Source organism: Microtus pennsylvanicus, chromosome 12 (genome assembly GCF_037038515.1).
Source record: "Microtus pennsylvanicus isolate mMicPen1 chromosome 12, mMicPen1.hap1, whole genome shotgun sequence".
NCBI lineage: Eukaryota > Metazoa > Chordata > Mammalia > Rodentia > Cricetidae > Microtus > Microtus pennsylvanicus.
The window spans coordinates 25,135,863-25,154,507 of NC_134590.1; the positions used below are offsets into that span (position 1 = coordinate 25,135,863).

Sequence of the window (18,645 nt, forward strand, 5' to 3'; positions counted from 1 at the left end):
TAAACACAGCCTGGCCCGTTAGTTCTATCCTCTTCTTGGCTAATTCTCATATCTTTATTAACCCATTCCTAATAATCTGTGTAGCACCACGAGGTGGTGGCTTACCCGGAAAGATTCAGCATGTCTGACCTGGCGGCTGGCTCCATTGCACCTGACCTGGAGAGGAGAGGCCTGGCATCTGCCTTCTTCCCAGCATTCTGTTCTGTTTACTCCACCTACCTAATTTTCTGTCCTATCAAAGGCCAAGGCAGTTTCTTTATTAACCAATGAAATTAACACACAGACAAAAGACCCACCTACATCAGATAGATAGATAGATAGATAGATAGATAGATAGATAGATAGATAGATAGATACATAGATACATACATAGATACATACATAGATGGATACATAGATAGATGAAATCATCCATTCACTCATTTCAGATACAACAAGGTAGAGTCAGGCTTTTTAACTTATTCTTGATTTTATTGTTGCTTTTGCTGTTTAAGAACCACTAATGCCTGGCTTCCACTCTCACAGTTTCTAGTCTCCATTACTTATTTTCTAGAACTGAGCCAGTACAGCTGAGGCAAGATGCTGTCCTCCGTACTTCCCAGCTTGAAGGTTGAACTCAGGTGCACTTAGGACTGAGGTGGTGAAGGCATCAGGGAGGTGGGTACAAGACGAGAATTAGACAGCTCTTCCAGGTTGAAGCTGGCTGCGCCAGCAAGAAAGCTCTTGGGGCTGGGGCTGATCCCTTTGCTCTTTGGAAAAGGTTCCTTTCCTTCCCATGGTGCTGAATAAACATCTAAATCAACTCTTTAAAATCACTTAAAATAAACCTAAAAAAGAAAACAGCCTGATTCCAAATAAGGCCAGCTAGTTCTTATTTTACTCCTACCTTAAAGGCCCCCAAGAAAAGAAGGGGGCCTCTCATGGAGGCAATGCTGATTGATGATGGGAAAGGCTAGAAAATGAGAATATAAGGAAAGGAAGAAAGGCAGACAGGAAGGATGGCAGGCAGGCAGGCAGTCTGTCTGTCTATTGAGTCCTTCAGGAAGAAGCATACAACCTGTAGGTAGGTACACATGCATTTGAAGAGCATGCCAGGAGAGAAGGGCCAGCCATCCCAATAGCAGCCAAACCCAGGCGCTCAGCAAGAGGAGCTGGGCTTCCAGATTGGACACTGAAGATGTCTACAGTGTGGGCATGGCTGCTGTTGGCCAGGATTCCAGGCCTGGCTGAGGTTCAGAAGCGAGATGATTCCCAGAACTGAGCCCAACAACAGAGGCCAGATTCCAAGAGTGAAGAAAACAAGAAGTCGGCCTCTGGGGAATTCCAGAAATTAGAGAGGGCCTCATGGGAACTCTGGAGACGGCAGGTCTTCTAGAGTCTGAAAAGGGGTGCCAGAGGGGTAGTGCAGCTCCAGGGAAGGCTTGCAAAGATGCCTTTGAAACAACTGTCACTAGCCTCTCATTCTTAGAAATAAAGGGTGTATATGGGTGTTGCTACAATAAAAAAGTAGAGCCAAATTTTAAAAAAAAAATCTAGTGCAGAACAAAGAACACAAAATAAACTTGCAAGGCCAGCGTGAACCCTGATACAGTGAAGAACATCAGAACATAAGAAGGTTGAGGTTTTATTAGGACATAGAAACCCATGTGTTATTTTGAAATAAAGTTCTGTAATAGGTGGCAAAGCTAGTAAGCTCTGATTCCCCGCCAGCTGCAGTTACATCTAAGGACAAAGTCACGGCCATCACTGGTTTGGATGTAGTTCTGGCCAGCTGGTTCAGACTTGCTCTGAGAAGATGCTAACTGAAGCAGATACCTGAAACCTAAATGTTTTGACCTTTTGACCCCTTGGCTCCATTTTAATAAACTGTGACAGAAGAGACTCCATTTTGCGTGAGAGTTTTCATAGTACAAACTTACAGTTGTCCAGGAATGCATATGAAGCCAAGACTAAGAATCATAAATGGTTCAAGGCAGACATGCCTGGAAATGGCTTCCTTTCATTTGGTTTGGTTTGAATTGGACTGGATTTGTTTGATTTTGAAATAGGTTCTCACTTTGTAGCACAGTCTAGTCTAGAACTCATCATGTAGCTCATGTTAGTTTCAGACTTGTGGTAATCCCCCTGCCTCAGCCTCCCACGGGCTAAGATCACAAGTATGAGCCACTACACTCATCAGAAAATAGCATAAACTCGGCCCTCGATGAGCTGCTTCTGGCAAACACTATTAGTGTAGAGTTACCCAAAAACTGTGAGCAAAAGGGATCGAGTGCAAAGGTTTGTAAGATGATCTCTGAGAGACACATGAATGTGGAAAGAGCCTGTTACCTATCACTTCGTTCCTTTGACTAAGGAGATAGATCGTTTCTCCTAGGCAGGCATCATTGCCTCTAAATAGCCCTTCCTAACATGCTGCTGATTGCCTCCCAGGACACTGCCACTAGGTCTCCATCTTAGCCTTAGTGCTGCTCAGCCTTCCACTGATCTACCTGCTACGTGGGTTCCTGGAACTGGGCCAGACAGAGCATTAGCGCTTTCACGGGGGCCTAAGGAGGCCCTGACATCCTCTTATTGAAGCTGTGTCTTTTCTTGCCTCGCTTGAACATCTCGTCCCAAATCACTTTGCCAACAATCAGAAACCTGGAGCAACTTGCCTGCTTCAGAAGACCTTGACATTCAAGCCAGTGACCAGTCCTATTGATGCTATATGTGGGCTTTTAGGAACCCATACCAAGTATCATAAGGACAAAAAAAATGTTACCTTTAAACTTTGGGGAAAGCCTGAAAATGGCTGCTCTTGGTAATGCAATACAAACATGGCCTTGTAAAATGCCGCTGGACAAAGTTCAAAGATGAGAGGGGCTTAGCAGTTTTCAATATTCTTTCCAATGTAGCCATCAGCATTTCTCTTTCAGAACAGCCATAGTGAGCAAACCCTGGTGCTGTCTGTAAACTAGAACTCCTGAGGGAAGTCCCTTGGCATTAAGAATCTTGATCTGAAGCTTGGCAGTGTAAAAGATGTCAGAACCACAATGAAGTCATTTTGTGTCAAGCTCCAACAAGACTAAGCAAGTAAAAGAGAAAGTTCAGGAAGTTGTTTAGGAAGGGATCTCTTGTACAGATGACTAATAATCAGAACTATCACAAAAGACTCTCCTGGAATCACAACTTGGCAGGCACAAGCCACGGCAAACACACGAAACACCCTGCACAGACATCTGCTCACGGCTAACTAACTGTTTGATTAAGGACTGATGCTGTCCTGTTGCTCATCCTGGAGGCCAAGGATCATTGTTTTGAAGTCTCGTATGCAATCCTCTTCACTTTGCCTGTAAAAACTTCTGGTTGCCTCAACCCCCTTGACTAGCACAGAATTTACTCCCTTTGTAGTTCTCTTCCACCGCCAAATAAATCTCACTGTTCCTTGGAGTCTCTCTGTGTGTGCCCGTGGGTCTTCATGTATCTCTCTGTCTCTCTCTGCATCTCCCTCTCTCTGTCTCTTTCTCTGTGTGCTCTCTCTGTCTCTCTTTCTGTCTCTCTCTGTCTCTCTCTCTGTCTGTCTCTGTCTCTGTCTCTCTCTCTCGCTCTCTCTCTCGCTCTCTCTCTCTCTCTTTGTGTGTGTGTGTGTGCCTCTCTCTCTCTTTCCCCCACCCTCCCTCTCTCTCTCCCCCTCCCTCCCTCTCCCCAGAGACTGATGAGCCATCCAGGTAGCTACAAAGCATTAGCAAACAATATCAGAGTCATTTGTCTGTCAGCCATTTTTTTAAAGTGGGTCTTTTGCTTTGGTGAATGGAAGGTTGCTGCTCTGATGTGTCAACAAACTTAGAAACAAGCAGCACCCCCCCCCCAAAGGAGTGTTGTGACTCAAGGTTGTTCTCTTGATTGGCTGCTTAGAAGGGAGATGGCGATGCTTTCAGAAGAACTGCCACCACCAACCCTGCAAGGAACCTCTGAGGTATCTTCCCAACTGGCTTCTCTCACTTAGGCTGTGACTAACCACTCAGGTGGTGGCCTCCCAGGCTGCTGATAGTGATGAGGCTTTTTTTTTCTAGTTGCCAAGGTGAACTGTAGAACAAGAGCAGCTGACAGACAAACACCAGGCACCGCCCTGTTTCCCACTAAATGGTCACATCCCTCCTCCAGTACAGAAGAAAGATGAAGCCTCATTATGGAATAATCCAAAGACAATTTTTTTCTGCTCATCACAAAAAGAGATTCTCTCCTATTCATTTTACAGAAGGGCATAAATGTAAATCTCTCTGCTAATTCAAAGTTAACATGTAAAAGAATGGATTCCGAGTCAGAGAATGAAGCTCGTGGAGACTGAACAGACCCACATGGTAGGTGTGAGTGAAGGTTGGAGCTGAAAATCTAAATTTTCTTTACACATCCTGTGTATCCATGCAAGTTGGCTGTTCCATAGTGACCTTCTGGAATGCTTTGGATATGAGCGGATCAGAGCACAAAAAAGACCACCAAAAGCATCCTCCTTGATGGTATTCTTTGGGTGTTCTTGTCTCCTGGTATCTGAGATCAGGGCTCACAGCATGCTGCACACTCTCCAATGACCCCCAGAGGCCTCCAGGTTCTCAGGTATTGAACGCTGCAAGCTACTGCCCTTTCAGTTCTATCAATGCGGCTCTTTTTAGACACTGATCATAAGTCAGTATCTGTCCTCTATCACACAAGGAGACTTTTACCACTGAGACTTCGATTGGGAATAAAAGGACCATGAAGAATGTCCACGGAGTCTGCTCCCCACAGTGTCTCTAAAACAACATGATACAATCACTGGGGAGGGACCAGCTTCCCACTCCAGAAAGATAGCCTTCTCCCCAAACACAGTCCAGTTTATAACCCGCTTCCTCCTGACCCCAGTCCACCATGTGAGAAATGTCAGGGCTCCTGCTGATTCCTCTCACAGTCAGCCACTACATAGTCTACTTCGAACTTCTCTCATCTGCCATCCCCCGCATGTGAGAGAGCCCTGTGTCTCGCTGACCGGTACAGTCTCCATCCATGCCTATTCCAGCATCACTGTGGGGAGTGAACACTCCCTGTCACAAAGGGCGACGGAATGGGCAAGTGTGATAGTCTTTGCCTCCTATTCCATGGCCACAGCTTACTCCAAGTTTTCAGGGAGCCCTGCCAGGGTGGCTGGCAGCGGAAGGCACCCTGTATGACTTTGTCTTTTGTTCACCTGTATTTCAATGTTTTAACTGAGTGCCATTTCTATACCAGAAACATGTTGGCTTGGCGCTTCCCTGCAGGGTTAGCACCCAGCTTAGGGAGTGGGTACCACTCTACTTTGGCCTCCTCTCTGCATGCTAGGCCTTTCACCCTGAGGCAGGCTGGTCTACCTCCCAGAAGGAGGGGCTCTTTTTTGGCACAAGAATACCATCTGCTATATTTTTAATCCTCTGCATCACCTCCTCCCAATGGGGTTGCTTTCTTCTCAATCCCAAAATAGCACCGTGGCTATTCTTGCGTGAAGCCATTCCCTTTTCCCACATGGTGACCTTCCTAACCTACAGACAGGATCTTTCCTCTCTCCTGCATCTCTCAATAGCTCACCACCATCTATACTATAGATTCTTTAGGGTCCAGGCCAAAGCCCTACTCATGGTATACAAGAACCTTGGACTGTTGGCACCTGCTCTCTTTCCGGTTTCCTTCTCTTGCCTATGCACATCAGCTAGACTGGGCTTCTTCTGGTTGCTGGAGAGTGTCAAAGCAGTTTGCACTGCCTTGGCGCCTGATCACACACTGCTTACCTGGACCAGAATGATCATTTACAGCCATCAAACCACCAATCTCCCTCCTCCTCCTGATGATGATGATGATGATGATGATGATGATGATGATGATGATGATGACGACGACGACGACGATGATGCTGTGGGAGGAAAATGAAGAGGAGGTAAAGATGAAGGATGCTGTACTGGTACAAAGGACTGTTGGGTAGAACATTTCCCTTGCCTAAAAATGGCCCTGGGATGAGCAATTCAAAAGGTGCTATGAACCCCTATTCGAAAGAATACCACCCAAGAATTGGATTCTTTAGTGCAAAATATCCCTGTCAAAATCAGCTCAACCCTGTGCACTATCCTCCCACACCCTGCAGGGCAGGCTGAGATAAGTGAGATTCCAGTGGCAAATGCAGGACTTCTCCCCTCTGCCAGCCTGCTTTGCCCATTCTGTTTGTTTTTCAAGACAGGATTTCTCTGTAGCTTTGGAGCCTGTCCTGGAAGTAGCTCTTGTAGACCAGGCTGGCCTCGAACTCACAGAGATCCGCCTGCCTCTGTCTCCCAAGTGCTGGGATTAAAGGCCTGTGCCATGCTTTTCCCATTCTTACAAGTCCCAAATAGCCTAACAAGAAGACAGAAGCCGTGAGGTTGATGTGTCTAGTAAGAAAAGGAGACAAGCATCCCGTTCTCAGGTTAGACTCTGCCAGAGAACAGCCTTGTGTCTCTACCATGCACAGCCTCAGAATAGAGTGTAGCAGAGGCAGGATGCATGGTGCCAGGCATTTTCCAAAGATGCCTTGAAGAGTGTTGGGCTGAAAACTGTTGGAAATATCACAATGAGAAAAAATAATTCAGAATCCAGACATGAAGGGACATGCCTGTGCTACTTCTAGAAGGATTATGAGTTCGAAACCACCCTGGGAAACACAGAAAATTCCAGACTACACTGGCAGCTGTCTCAGAGAGAGAGAGAGAGAGAGAGAGAGAGAGAGAGAGAGAGAGAGAGAGAGAAGATGAAGAAATAGAAAAGGAAGAGGAGGAAGGAGCAAGAGCTCCTCAAAGATCTGCCAGCAAAGATAGATACTTCTAGAGTATATTATGGGTTGGGGTGGGATAAAAAAAATGGCCTGAAATAAGGTAACAGAGATGAGACTAGAGGGCAAATCATCCGTGTGTCATTGGCCTTCAAGCAATGATCACGAGGGACACACTTAGAGTTGAGGAAGTCAAGTTTCTCACTTACCATACGAAAATGGATACCGTATTGAACCATGAGGTTCTCGTGAACCTGTTAGAGAGCTTGAACGTGGGCTGAGGGAAAGGAGGCAGGAACTGGCTGTGCTTGGTCCTGTCAGGAAACAGGACAGTCCCGCGAACAGCCGACTCTTTTCAGCAGAGGTTCTGCTTTCTCCATTTTGGTTCCCTACAACCAACCAGGTCTGAAAATACTAAATGGAAAATTCCACAAGTAAACAACTCATACATTTTAAATAAGTTCACCGCAATAAATTGCTGTACTCGTTCTATTTTAATTATCATGGTTCCTAATCTCTTACTGTGACTGGCTTACAAATGAAATTGTATCAGAAGTTTGTATATTTAGGGGGAAAAAACAAAGCACATACAGTTTGGTGCCATCTAAACTTCCAAGCATCCACTTGGGAAGTCTCCTCCAGGAATGAAGGGGGAGTTTATCCTAGCTGGAAGAAAGGCAGACGGCAGCAAGCAGAGCTTTAATTTGCCAAGCAGTCTTGCTCAGCAGTGGAGGCGGAGCTTGGCATTTCTGGGTGACATGATGACCTGGTCTAAAGAGAATGATCTGTGAGATTGTTGGAGCCCCACAGGACAACAGTCAGGCTCAGCTGCAAGCATCAGCTGGGCTTCTAATCACACTGAGGCCTGGCTGCTGATGTCAGGTCAACTTGTAAAAACTCTGTGGACGAGCTGTGAGATTGGCTCAGTTCCTGGACATCAGCTGCCTTTGTCCTTTCTCATGGGCCCGTGAACAGTGCTGGGAAGAGACACCACGAGGCCCTTCAAGGAATCACCATCTGGGCCCTCCAAGAGAGCTAGTCTTTGGAGACCTGCCTCATACCAATTATCCGTGAGTCCTCACTCAGAATGACCATAAAACCAGCAAGAATGAAGGACTGTTATGAGTAGCCAGATTCAGAGACAGGAGCTTCCTCCACTTTCTCAGACCTTCTCAGGGCTAGCCTTGAGAGCACAGACCAAAAGATTAGGAGGAAGGGGAAAGAACAGTCTCTTGTCCCTGGCTCCCCAAAGCCACCAAGGCATATGGTTATGGCCTGGGTGTGCTGACTGACTAGAGCCATTAGAACTAAGTTCCAGACTGCTTGGCTTGCCTCAGAGACGTATTCTGTCAGGCCGAGATGATGGTGCAGCTGGTGCTTCTCTGACACCTTTCTCCTTTGTCTGCAGATGGCCAGCTTCTCACCGCAACCTCACTGGCCTTTTCTCTGTGAGAATGACACCCCAGGGTCTCCTCCTTTTTCCTTCAGTGGCCTCTAGTGAAGCATATTGGATTGGGACCCCATTCTAAAGGTCTCAGGATCGTTAAAGTATGCATCTTCAAATATCCAGTCATATTTGAGGAGTTGGAGATTAGGGCTTCCCCAGAGGAGTCTGAGGAAGTGAAAGGCACAGCTCCCCCGGTCGATTCGGATTTTCTATTTCTTCTTGAGTCGGTGTCAAAGCTGTCCATGCATAAAGGGCTATAAGCAGGTGGGTAGAGGGTAGGCATGTGGAAGCCAGAGAGAGGAGAGGCCTAGAGCAAGACCTTTCTATATGGTTCTCCACACTGCTAGCACTTGTCTTGGACGTCTAGACTCCAGAACCATGGAAAAATTAATTCCTATTGTTTAAGCCATCTAGCCTGTAGTACTTTGTTATAGCAACCCTAGTAGACTATACAGGCCTATCATAAGTTTTTGAAAAAGAAGGAGGAGGAGGAGGAAGAGGAGGAGGAGGAGGAGGAGGAGGAGGAGGAGGAGAAGAAGAAGAAGAAGAAGAAGAAGAAGAAGAAGAAGAAGAAGAAGAAGAAGAAGAAGAAAGAAAGAAAGAAAGAAAGAAAGAAAGAAAGAAAGAAAGAAAGAAAGAATTAGTAATTGAAAGCATCCCAAGAAGAAAAGCTTCACTTGGAAGGCTTCCAAAGGTTTATTATTAATTATTCAGTAATCAGTCTCTACAAATAGAAATGTGTAAACACTTCCTCATTGTGTGGTACCACTATCACCATAACAACAAAACCAAAGTCATAAGAGGAAACCAGCATCTCTCATGAATAGTGATATAAGGATCAAAAAATACTTATGATTAAATTCCAAAATCACACAAAAAGACTTCCACACCATGTTCCAGAACACAGGAAAAGACTTTCCCACCATGACAAGGTAGGATTTATTTCAGGAATGCAAATATGGTTTCAATATTAAAAAATAAAATATAAATCAGTAAAGCATACCGTAATGTTGGTAAAATGAGAGACATTTTTAGTTATTATCTCAATAAATGTGAAATGCATTTGACCAAACCCAGCATCACTTCATAAGAACGTTCATCTAACTGGAAACTGACTTCCTTAACCAATAAGACCGTCTGTGGAAAACCTACAGTTAACTTTGTCCTCAGTGGAGAAAGAGTAAAACATCCCCTCTAAGGCTGAGACGGCACTGATGTCCACTCTCCCACTCCTCCTCAACACAGGTAGCAGCCGCTGACCGGGGCAAGAAAATAAAACAAAAGGCATCAGGTCAAACAGAAAGAAACAAACTCATCTCTGTTGCATGTGACTTAGATCAGTGTCCACATCCAGGCTCTTGAAATCACCAAAACCGAGGCCGAGCGGATGACAACATCTCATTTCTCTCTAAGTACCCACTTCCTTTCTTTTCTCCTTTCTCAAGATACCATGTCTCTTTCTATTTTCACTCTAGAAGGAAACCTTTACATTTCTCTCTAAGTACCCACTTCCTTTCTTTTCTCCTTTCTCGCGATAACCATGTATCTTTCTAGTCTCACTCTTTCAGCTTGATTGGCCCTAGCACAGACTAGGCACCACTTCACAAAGAGTAACCCGATTGCTGTTTCTCTGGCTGAGCAGCAAGGGTCCCCAGAGAGAGTTTATTGACTTACCTGCTTAAGTTCTCACTGTCACCTCTAATGTGGGACTTCCACTCACTGGGGAACAACCCCATGGCCCTGTGGCCGCTACCACAACTCACACACACACACACATGCACACACACACACATGCACACACACACACATGCACACACACACATGCACACACACACACATGCGGGGACACACACATATACACGTGCATACACTCACACATGCATACACATGCATTAACATATACATATGTATGCACACACACACACACGACTGGTCACCAGGATACCCGTTTATTACCAACTTTCCTTCCTGCTCACTTCCTACTTGTCAAGCCCACAGAAGGTATGTCTTTATGTGGTTTTTCAAGTAAACTACTTGTATTGACATCCTTGTCTCAGGGCAGCTTTGCCATCTGTGGACCCTCGGGCTATGATGCCTAGTCATAATGGATTGTGGAATCAAATAGAGACCTTTAGCAAAGGTTAATAATACTGAAACTGGACTGGAAGCCTGCACTGTCCATTAAGACTATTTCACTGATAACCTTCTCTTGTTGTTGAACAGAGCAAGCACAGTCAGGAAAACTCCTTCGAAAATGTCCATTGGTTTTTTTTTGTTTTGTTTTGTTTTGGTTTGGTTTTTGATTTTTCGAGACAGGGTTTCTCTGTGGTTTTGGAGCCTGTCCTGGAACTAGCTCTTGTAGACCAGGCTGACCTCGAACTCACAGAGATCCGCCTGTCTCTGCCTCCCGAGTGCTGGGATTAAAGGCATGAGCCACCACCGCCCAGCTCCATTGGTTTTTAAACTGCCATGTCAGTATCTGGCTTCTTAGAAACATGCCACTCCGGAGAGATGGCTCAGTGGTTAAGAGCACCGGCTGCTCTCCCAGAGGACTTGGGTTCAATTCCTAGTACCCATGTGGCAGCTCATGACTGCCTGTAACGCCAAGATCTGACACCCTCTCACAGCCTTACATGCAGGCAAAATACCAATGCACACAAAATAAAAATAAATTAGTTTAAAAAGCATGCCACTCTTTTAAACTATGCTAAAGAGAAGCCAAAGAGCACCAGCCCCATTTCTCGGTAGAAACAGGTTTTCATCTCGCTCTGGTAAGTAATGTTTTTAAAGTGTACAGTAGTCCGAGAGAGACTGCTGAGAGCAGTCACACACCTTGCCGATGGTGCTGCAGACTTTGATTCTTGCTTTAACATAGCAGCTCTCCAGATTCTGGGATTTATGCAAAAAACAAAAGGGGGGCAAGGCCTAGGCAGGACCTCCAGCACAAGAGCCATCCCCATCACTTCTGCACTGTGTGCTGCCACCTAGTTGTGGTCAATGGGTATGTTTGCCTTGGTCACCTAGAATCCATCCTTTCTGTGCTTATGGAGGGTAGAGTGCAGCCCTACCCTCCTCAGACTGCCATACCCCTGGCACCCTGCCAACCTTCCTCTACAGCTGTTCATAGAAAAGTCAGCCCAAGGGGACAGCCGCTTTATGTGGGATTTCCCTCTGTATGCTGTGATTACCATTAATGAACAAAGAAACTGCTTTGAACCTATAACAAGACAAAACTTAGTTAGGCAGGGAAAACTAAAGTGAATGCTAGGAGAAAGAAGGGCTGAGCCAGAGAGAAGCCATGTAGCCCTGCCAAGACAGACGCCAGAACTTTAGCCAGTAAGCCACAGCCATGTGGTGATACACAGATTAATAGAAATGAGTTAAATTGAGATGTAATAGTTAGCCAATAAGAAGCTAGAGCTAATGGGCCAAGCAGTGATTTAATTAATACAGTTTCTGTGTGGTTATTTCGGGGCTACGCGGCTGAGAACAAACTAGCTCCCTCTTTACTACAGCCACTGCTATTGTAACATCTGCTCATGGGAACATGGTCATTTAATTTGTTTTTGCTTGTTTGTTTTATTTTGGAGACAGGGTTTCTCTATAGCTTTGCAGCCTTCCTGGAACTTGCTCTGTAGACCAGCTGGCCTTGAACTCACAGAGATCCCTGACTCTGTCTCCTGAGGGCTGGGATAAAAAAGACATGAGCCACCACTGCCTGGCAGTCATTTTAGCTTTTAAACTGGGAAGATGTGTTTCTGAGCCAAGTATTTATAATTTAATGCTTTATTAGTGTGCTCATTATGATGAGCAATTTTTTTTTATTTTAATACAGTCCCTAAGACTAAGGCTCCCTGTGGACTCCAGGGGGGGGGGGGCTCCGTCTCACACTCCTCACACTCTACCTGCTGGGACCGAAGCCCCTGATCCCTGTAACTGCTATCAGTGTGGACACGGAACTGTTAAATATCCTAAAGAAACAGAAAGACAGTTCTATGACGCAGTCAGTATCATTGTCCCCACAGATCAAATAGTGGCCCTTCCTCTAAAAGGTCTTCTCTGTTCTGTGTGTTTCAAGTAATCACTCTGGCCAGTGACGTGGCTCCACGCATAAAGGCATGTGCTGACCAGCCTGATGACCAGAATTCAAGCCGTAGGACCAAACAGTGGACTGAGAAAACCAGCTGCCGAAAGTAGGCCTCCAACCTCCACACACATACACACTCACAAACACAAAATAAAAATACTTTTAAAGTTTGTAAGGAACTGGAGAGATGGCTCAGCAGTTAAGAGCACGGGACTGCACTTCCAGAACCTGAGTTCGATTCCCAGCACCTACACAGCAGTTCACAACTGTCTCTAACTCCAGGAACAGGATGTCTGATCTTCCGGTCTCTGCAGGCACCAGGCAAGCATATGATGTACACATTTTTGCAGTCAAAACATCCATACACATAAAAATAAAAATAAATCTAAAAACAAAACTTTTAAAAAGAACTTTAAACTTGGCAGGAGGTAGCACAGGCGGTTGCGTGATAAGAGAGAGGAGCAAGATTATGAGGATCCAAAAAGAAACACGACATCCAAAACCACACAGGCGCTGTTGCCAAAGAGGACACAAACCCACTCCCTTCGAGGTTTGTCTTAAAAGCGTACCCACAAAGTACTCGGGTTTCCCAGGCTCACAAGAATTTAATGGATTAAACTGCGAGTTCTCATAAAGTCCTATTTGTTAAAAAAAAAAAAAAAAAAAAAAAGTAAAAATAGCTGGATCTGGAAAGCAAGGAACAGAAGTTGCAGGGAGGCGTGTCCCCTTATGGAGAATGAGGACACGGGCAGGGGGCTGAGCGGGAGCCAGGCGGCCCACGTGTTGGGCATGGGACAATCCAGCCAAGGCTGCGAAGGTGCCCATGTCAGGGATGGCAGGCGGCATGAGCACTGGCGGGCAGGAGGGCGGGCGAGCAGAGCGGGGCGGGCAGCCGCAGACTCTCCGCCCCGGGGAGGGCTCCCGTGGCGCGCCGGGCGGGGCGGTGGCTTTAAGGGCCAGCGGCGGGGTTCCCCGCTGCTCATTCGCGCCCGCTCGTGTCCAGCCAACCCCGCCATGGAGCGGCCACTGTGCGCCCTGCTGCTCGGCTCAGCCGGCCTGCTGCTCCTGCTCCTACCCCTCTCCTCTTCCTCCTCTTCGGATGCCTGCGGCCCGTGCGTGCCGGCTTCCTGCCCCGCGCTGCCCCCGCTGGGCTGCCCGCTGGGCGAGACCCGCGACGCGTGCGGCTGCTGCCCCGTGTGCGCTCGCGGCGAGGGTGAGCCGTGCGGGGGCGGCGCGGCCGGCAGGGGGCACTGCGCGCCGGGCATGGAGTGCGTGAAGAGCCGCAAGAGGCGGAAGGGTAAAGCAGGGGCAGCAGCCGGCGGCCCCGCGGTCCTCGCCGTGTGCGTGTGCAAGAGCCGCTACCCGGTGTGCGGCAGCGACGGCACCACCTACCCCAGCGGCTGCCAACTGCGCGCCGCCAGCCTGCGTGCCGAGAGCCGCGGGGAGAAGGCCATCACCCAGGTCAGCAAGGGCACCTGCGAGCAAGGTGGGCACCAGCGCTTACTCCGTCACTCCCCGCCACCCCCCTGCTGCCGAGCATCCCTGGAGACCCGCGGGAGGGAGGAGTTGACGGCTGCCCAGTGTCCAGAGCCAAGGGAAACGCCTCCCGGCTCTCTTTGGATGGTTTTATTTGGAGTTTCCTGTGTGCGCCAAGAAAGTGAAAAATCGCAGTAACGGGTGTAAATATAGAAAAGATTTTCCGAGACCTCGGGCTCCTCTATCCCCACAGTTCATCCAACTCATAGCTGCCAGGGCAATTCCGGAAAGCCACTATTCTCTTGAGAACCTTTTCTCGTCATTTTTTTTCTTTGCTTGGGTGTGTGCAGAGAGGTGGGTAAACGGAGTTAGCAGAGAAATACGCAGTAAGGACTTTCAGAAAGTTGATTTAGTAACTAGAGAAAAAGAATTTTTAAGGTGGAGTTGATGTTAATCTCAAGCACTGGCGTTTCCAATTATCGAACGCTTTGATTGTTGTAAGCCCTCTGACCATATTGCTTTTCTTCTTGGGCTTAGATTTTTTTGTTTTGTTTTGTTTTTTTCATAATTTATCCACAGGATGCAAGGTTCATGAGAAATGCCTTTGACATTATGTCTGTCTATTGTATTCCCTACTAATCCAAACTTATGAAATAGGAAAAAATAAAGTCTGAGGTTGGGACAAAAAAGAAAATATCAGAAACTTAACTCTAGTGCCTGAAATAACATTTTTCCATGGGCAGGCATTTGGAGGGAAAGTTAGAGCCCGGTGCTGGCAGCTGCTGTCCTGGCCCCAGCCAAGGTAGGAGGGGAGGGGAGAGAATTCAGCTGTTGCACCCTAAACACAGTTCAGGCTTTCTCCAGACTTTCCAAGTACCAGCTCTTTTTTTACAGCTTTTCCCAGAAATCCATATGCAAATAGGCTGTGTGCCATTCACTCCAAAGTTTGTTGTTAAAAGCCTTAGATGGTGTAGCTCACAGTTACCCACTTATGGTATTATCACCTCAAGTTGAGAAAAGAACAGCCCAAAGAGCCCTGGTTCCAACAGAAACAGCCCTTTGTTCCTTTAGCTCTGGCATGAGGGTCACATCATGAAGGGAACTGCACATTAAGAGCCATTCCAAATACTGGGAGTTTCTTATAAACATCCCAAAGGGGACTTTCTTTCCCATAGTCCCAGAGTCAAGGTTCTTTGCCTATCAGAGCATACTACCCTGGCGACTTTCCAAGTGCTGTTGTTTCCTCATCTGTGACTAGTTTTTATTTTTATTAGTGTATTTTAATAGTACAAGATGATAGGTTTGTTACGATATTTTATAAATGTACTTTTATTATATTTAGCCTCATCATTGCTCTCTCTCCTCCCCTTCTCCCCACTCTCCTTCCTTCTCCCAAGTTATCCACTTCTCTTTTCCTGACTTTTTTCTAAGTGTAGATTGTTAGCCTTTTCTCTCTTGCTACTTCTCTCAACACTCACACAGTGAGTGAGCAAATATGATGAATGAACAGGTCTAACGTGCCTCCTTGCCAGTGATGCCCAATCTCCAGTCCCCTCTCCAGGATGCAAGCCTCGTTAAGAGCACAGCCTGGCTTTATCTTTATGCTCATGAAGATGGTGAGAAATAGTATCTAAAACTGGAAACAAATCAGTCTTGCTTCCCTTAGCCCCACAGGGACAAACACGGGGGCTGGTTTCTAGGGCAATGGTAAAAGCAGGCCAGAGAGATGAGAAGAGGACAGAGAGCCCCCAAAATACCTTCCCAGAGAGCCCCCAAAATACCTTCCCGCAGCAGAGAAGAATGAGTGATGGGGAAACAAGATCTTCTTAGGGATTTGCTTTGGGTCTTGGGTGTAGTTTGACAGCGACAGACACTAGAAGAACAGAGTACCACTTAAATCCCATTCAGTCCTGAGTCTTTACAAAGAGTAACAATGTATCTCCTCACTTCCTCTAATGTTTCTTTCCTCAAGAAAAACTTGGATCGTGTTTGTAATGAGGAGTTTATTACAGGACTCAGCCCCAGTGAAATAGGCTGTCTGCATTCTGTTCCTGTGGTCTCATTAAACATAATATTTTTTGAGCAGCTAGCCAGCTTCAGCTGCATATAGCTAAGGATGCACAGAGCAGATCTGGCCTTGACGACAAAGGAAGTGTGTGTTCACGTTACAAATTGCCAAGCCCTTTCCCTAGGTCCCTGGAGCACCTCCTGGTGTTGCTTTTCTTCACTGAAATTATCACTTACTGCCTTCTAGAGAGAGCTTGTCCTGCTGGAGTCTGTATCTCTGCAGTAGAAGGCAACGCCATCTGCTTGAAAATCTGTTAGAAAGATAATGAGCTCATAATCTCGAATCTTGGAGCTGTCACTGTAAACTGAGTGCCAGTGGAATCCGGTAAGGTCCCTGGCTCACTAGAAGGAGACTTGACAATTCAGCTTAATAAAAAGAGTCAAGACCTATCCAGGTCTCGTAAGGTGAGCATCCAAATATTTCAGTTCTGCAATTAGACACACACTAATGATCTACCTATTTTGAAGTAGTGATTTTTATAGTCCTCTTAATCTGGGGTCCTTATATTTTATATACTTCACCCCTCCATGATTGGCTTGTATTGTGTGATTACGAATATTATCCCAATTCATTGGTGTCCTCAATACAATTCTTGGTTAATCAGCAGAAAAAAAAAGAGTCAAGACCGAGATGATGAGGCATGACATAGAATCATGTTGCTGAGACAGAAAATGCTACTGTTCTGTTCCAATCCTCAGACCTTTTGTTTACTGTCCTTCAAATCTGAATTCCTCGGTCACATTTTCTGGGTACCATTTTCTGTCCCTTCAGAATTTTTACTTGTGGACCCAGAATGCCACTACTTTGGGTCCCACTTACTAGTACTTCCGAACTGCCATTCAGGCAGCAGGAGGGTCTTCACAGTATAACTCCATCCGGCCTCTTCCCTCTGATCTCCTTTTATTCCTGCCACAATATATGGCTGCTGTTCTGCATGCCTTTGGAGATGCAGTGCCTTCTTCCTGGAATGCCTCCTGCTCCACCCTGCACACACACACACACACACACACACACACACACAAAACTCCCTTGGAATTCTTATGTCATTTCTCTGTGAGACCTGGCTTTCCCCTGGTCCATCATGATGTTATTCTCCCAGCATTGTTCAACATTAGCACATCCTTACTGGGTCCTTGCTGTATATTTGTACAGAGACATCACAGCTGACAGTCCACTGTAGAATATGACTCCCTGGGTATGAATGTTAACTCTACAGTGAACCACACTAACGTTGTGCTCTCATGACCTTTCTACCCATAGAGTTCCTCGAGTGTAGAATGGGATTACAATTCTACCATTCTCGTAGGGTTTTGTGATGGTTTGATGTCATGGAAATTATCTGTAGAAACCACAGGATGAAGATCGTTGTCATTATTCAACCAGAAAGTTAGCTCTATATGAGGAGAGAGTCTCCATTGCCCAAAGAGCCCTAATGTCCAAGGGGCTACGTCAGTTATGGATTAATGAATGAGTGAACCCTCCCACACTCTTCTGGTCTTGGAGTAAGCAACTTTGAATAAAATAGAAGCAGTTTCTTCTATTTTAAACTCGTGGAGTTTAGTGTAAACTTTTGACAGAAGCGAGCACTCTCGCACAGTTGTGTGTGCTGTGAAGACACGAGCAGCAGAGAAACAGGATGGAGACTAGGGATGAGTAGAAACCCCAGGGAGGGGCAGTGCCAAGAAGCCGAAGAGGGCAGATCTGAGGGCTCCAGCAAAGGGAGGAGCAGGGCCGTTGGCCTGGGTGGACAACAAGTTGTGTAGACCACCCGCAGTCTCAGAATAATCTTTTACACGTCTGTCTTTTCCCAGAGTAAAGGGCGGCCTCCGCCTTTTAATTCCTTTCAGACACAGTGGCTGGCTATCAGTAGGAACTTGTTTTATGTTTATCAGTCAGACAGAGGAGACCCTTAGGGAAGGGCCTTCCTCTGGAAGTGTGGGCAGTGGGCTCCCTGTTGTGTACCCCACCCCGCATCCTCCCTGACCCCCACCCCCAGCCCTTTACACCGACTTAGCTTCCTGTCCAGCGCTGTCTTGAGCTCTAATATCATGCTCACTTTCCCCCAAACCCCCACATTCTCACGTTGTGTCAATGTCTAGAATCGGGTCCAGGAACTGTGTTGTGAGTAGAAAAGGCTTCGGCAAAGGCTTTGATTGTCAGGGACAAATTTTATTTGGCAAATGTTAAAGACCTTCTCTAAGGAATTCATTTCAGACTTATTGTAAGGTTGGTAATGTGCCATTTAAATGCTGCTGTGTAATTGCTATCCTTGAGTGAACCCACGAACTCCCCTGGAAGCTGAAACAGAGGTGCTTCAACAGTCAATGAACTTGCTAATGAGCTGGTTTATCTTGAGACGGGGCGTGTCAATGCGATGCTTTTCGTTAAACTAAGTCTGTCGTGCAAAAACGAGAGGTTTATACTGAGGAGGGCATTCAGATTTGTGGGAGAAGAGCCACTGATAACTTCTTGGAGGGTGATATCCTGACTGAGATGGGGGGGGGAGTTAGCTAGAGAAGAACTAGTGTGGAGATTGGAATGGAGTTGGAAGGAAGAGGATGGAATACTACTCGCGTTACTAACGAAGGAAGTCTGGTCGTTTGTCACAGCGTGGATGAACCTGGAAGACATGGCTACGTAAGCCATGCGCAGAGACACATATGGCATGATCTCGCTTCTACGTAGAAACCCAAACTGTCAAACTCATAGGAGCAGAGAGCGAAAGATCCTTCTTCATGGAGGCTGAGAGTGAAGTGGGAATAGGAGGAATTGTGGAAGGGCTGTCA

General features: G+C 46.5%; 1 protein-coding gene across 2 annotated transcripts in view; it reads left to right on the forward strand.

Moving 5' to 3' along the window:
• The first annotated feature begins 13,284 nt into the window (after positions 1-13,284).
• Igfbp7 (insulin like growth factor binding protein 7) overlaps positions 13,285-18,645 on the forward strand; it is a 58,702-nt gene continuing 53,341 nt past the window's right edge. For both annotated transcript variants that reach the window (XM_075942890.1, XM_075942891.1), the window contains exon 1: positions 13,285-13,801. In XM_075942890.1, the coding sequence (XP_075799005.1) occupies positions 13,330-13,801 (472 nt within the window). In that variant the 5' untranslated portion in view covers positions 13,285-13,329. The remainder of the gene's footprint in view (positions 13,802-18,645) is intronic.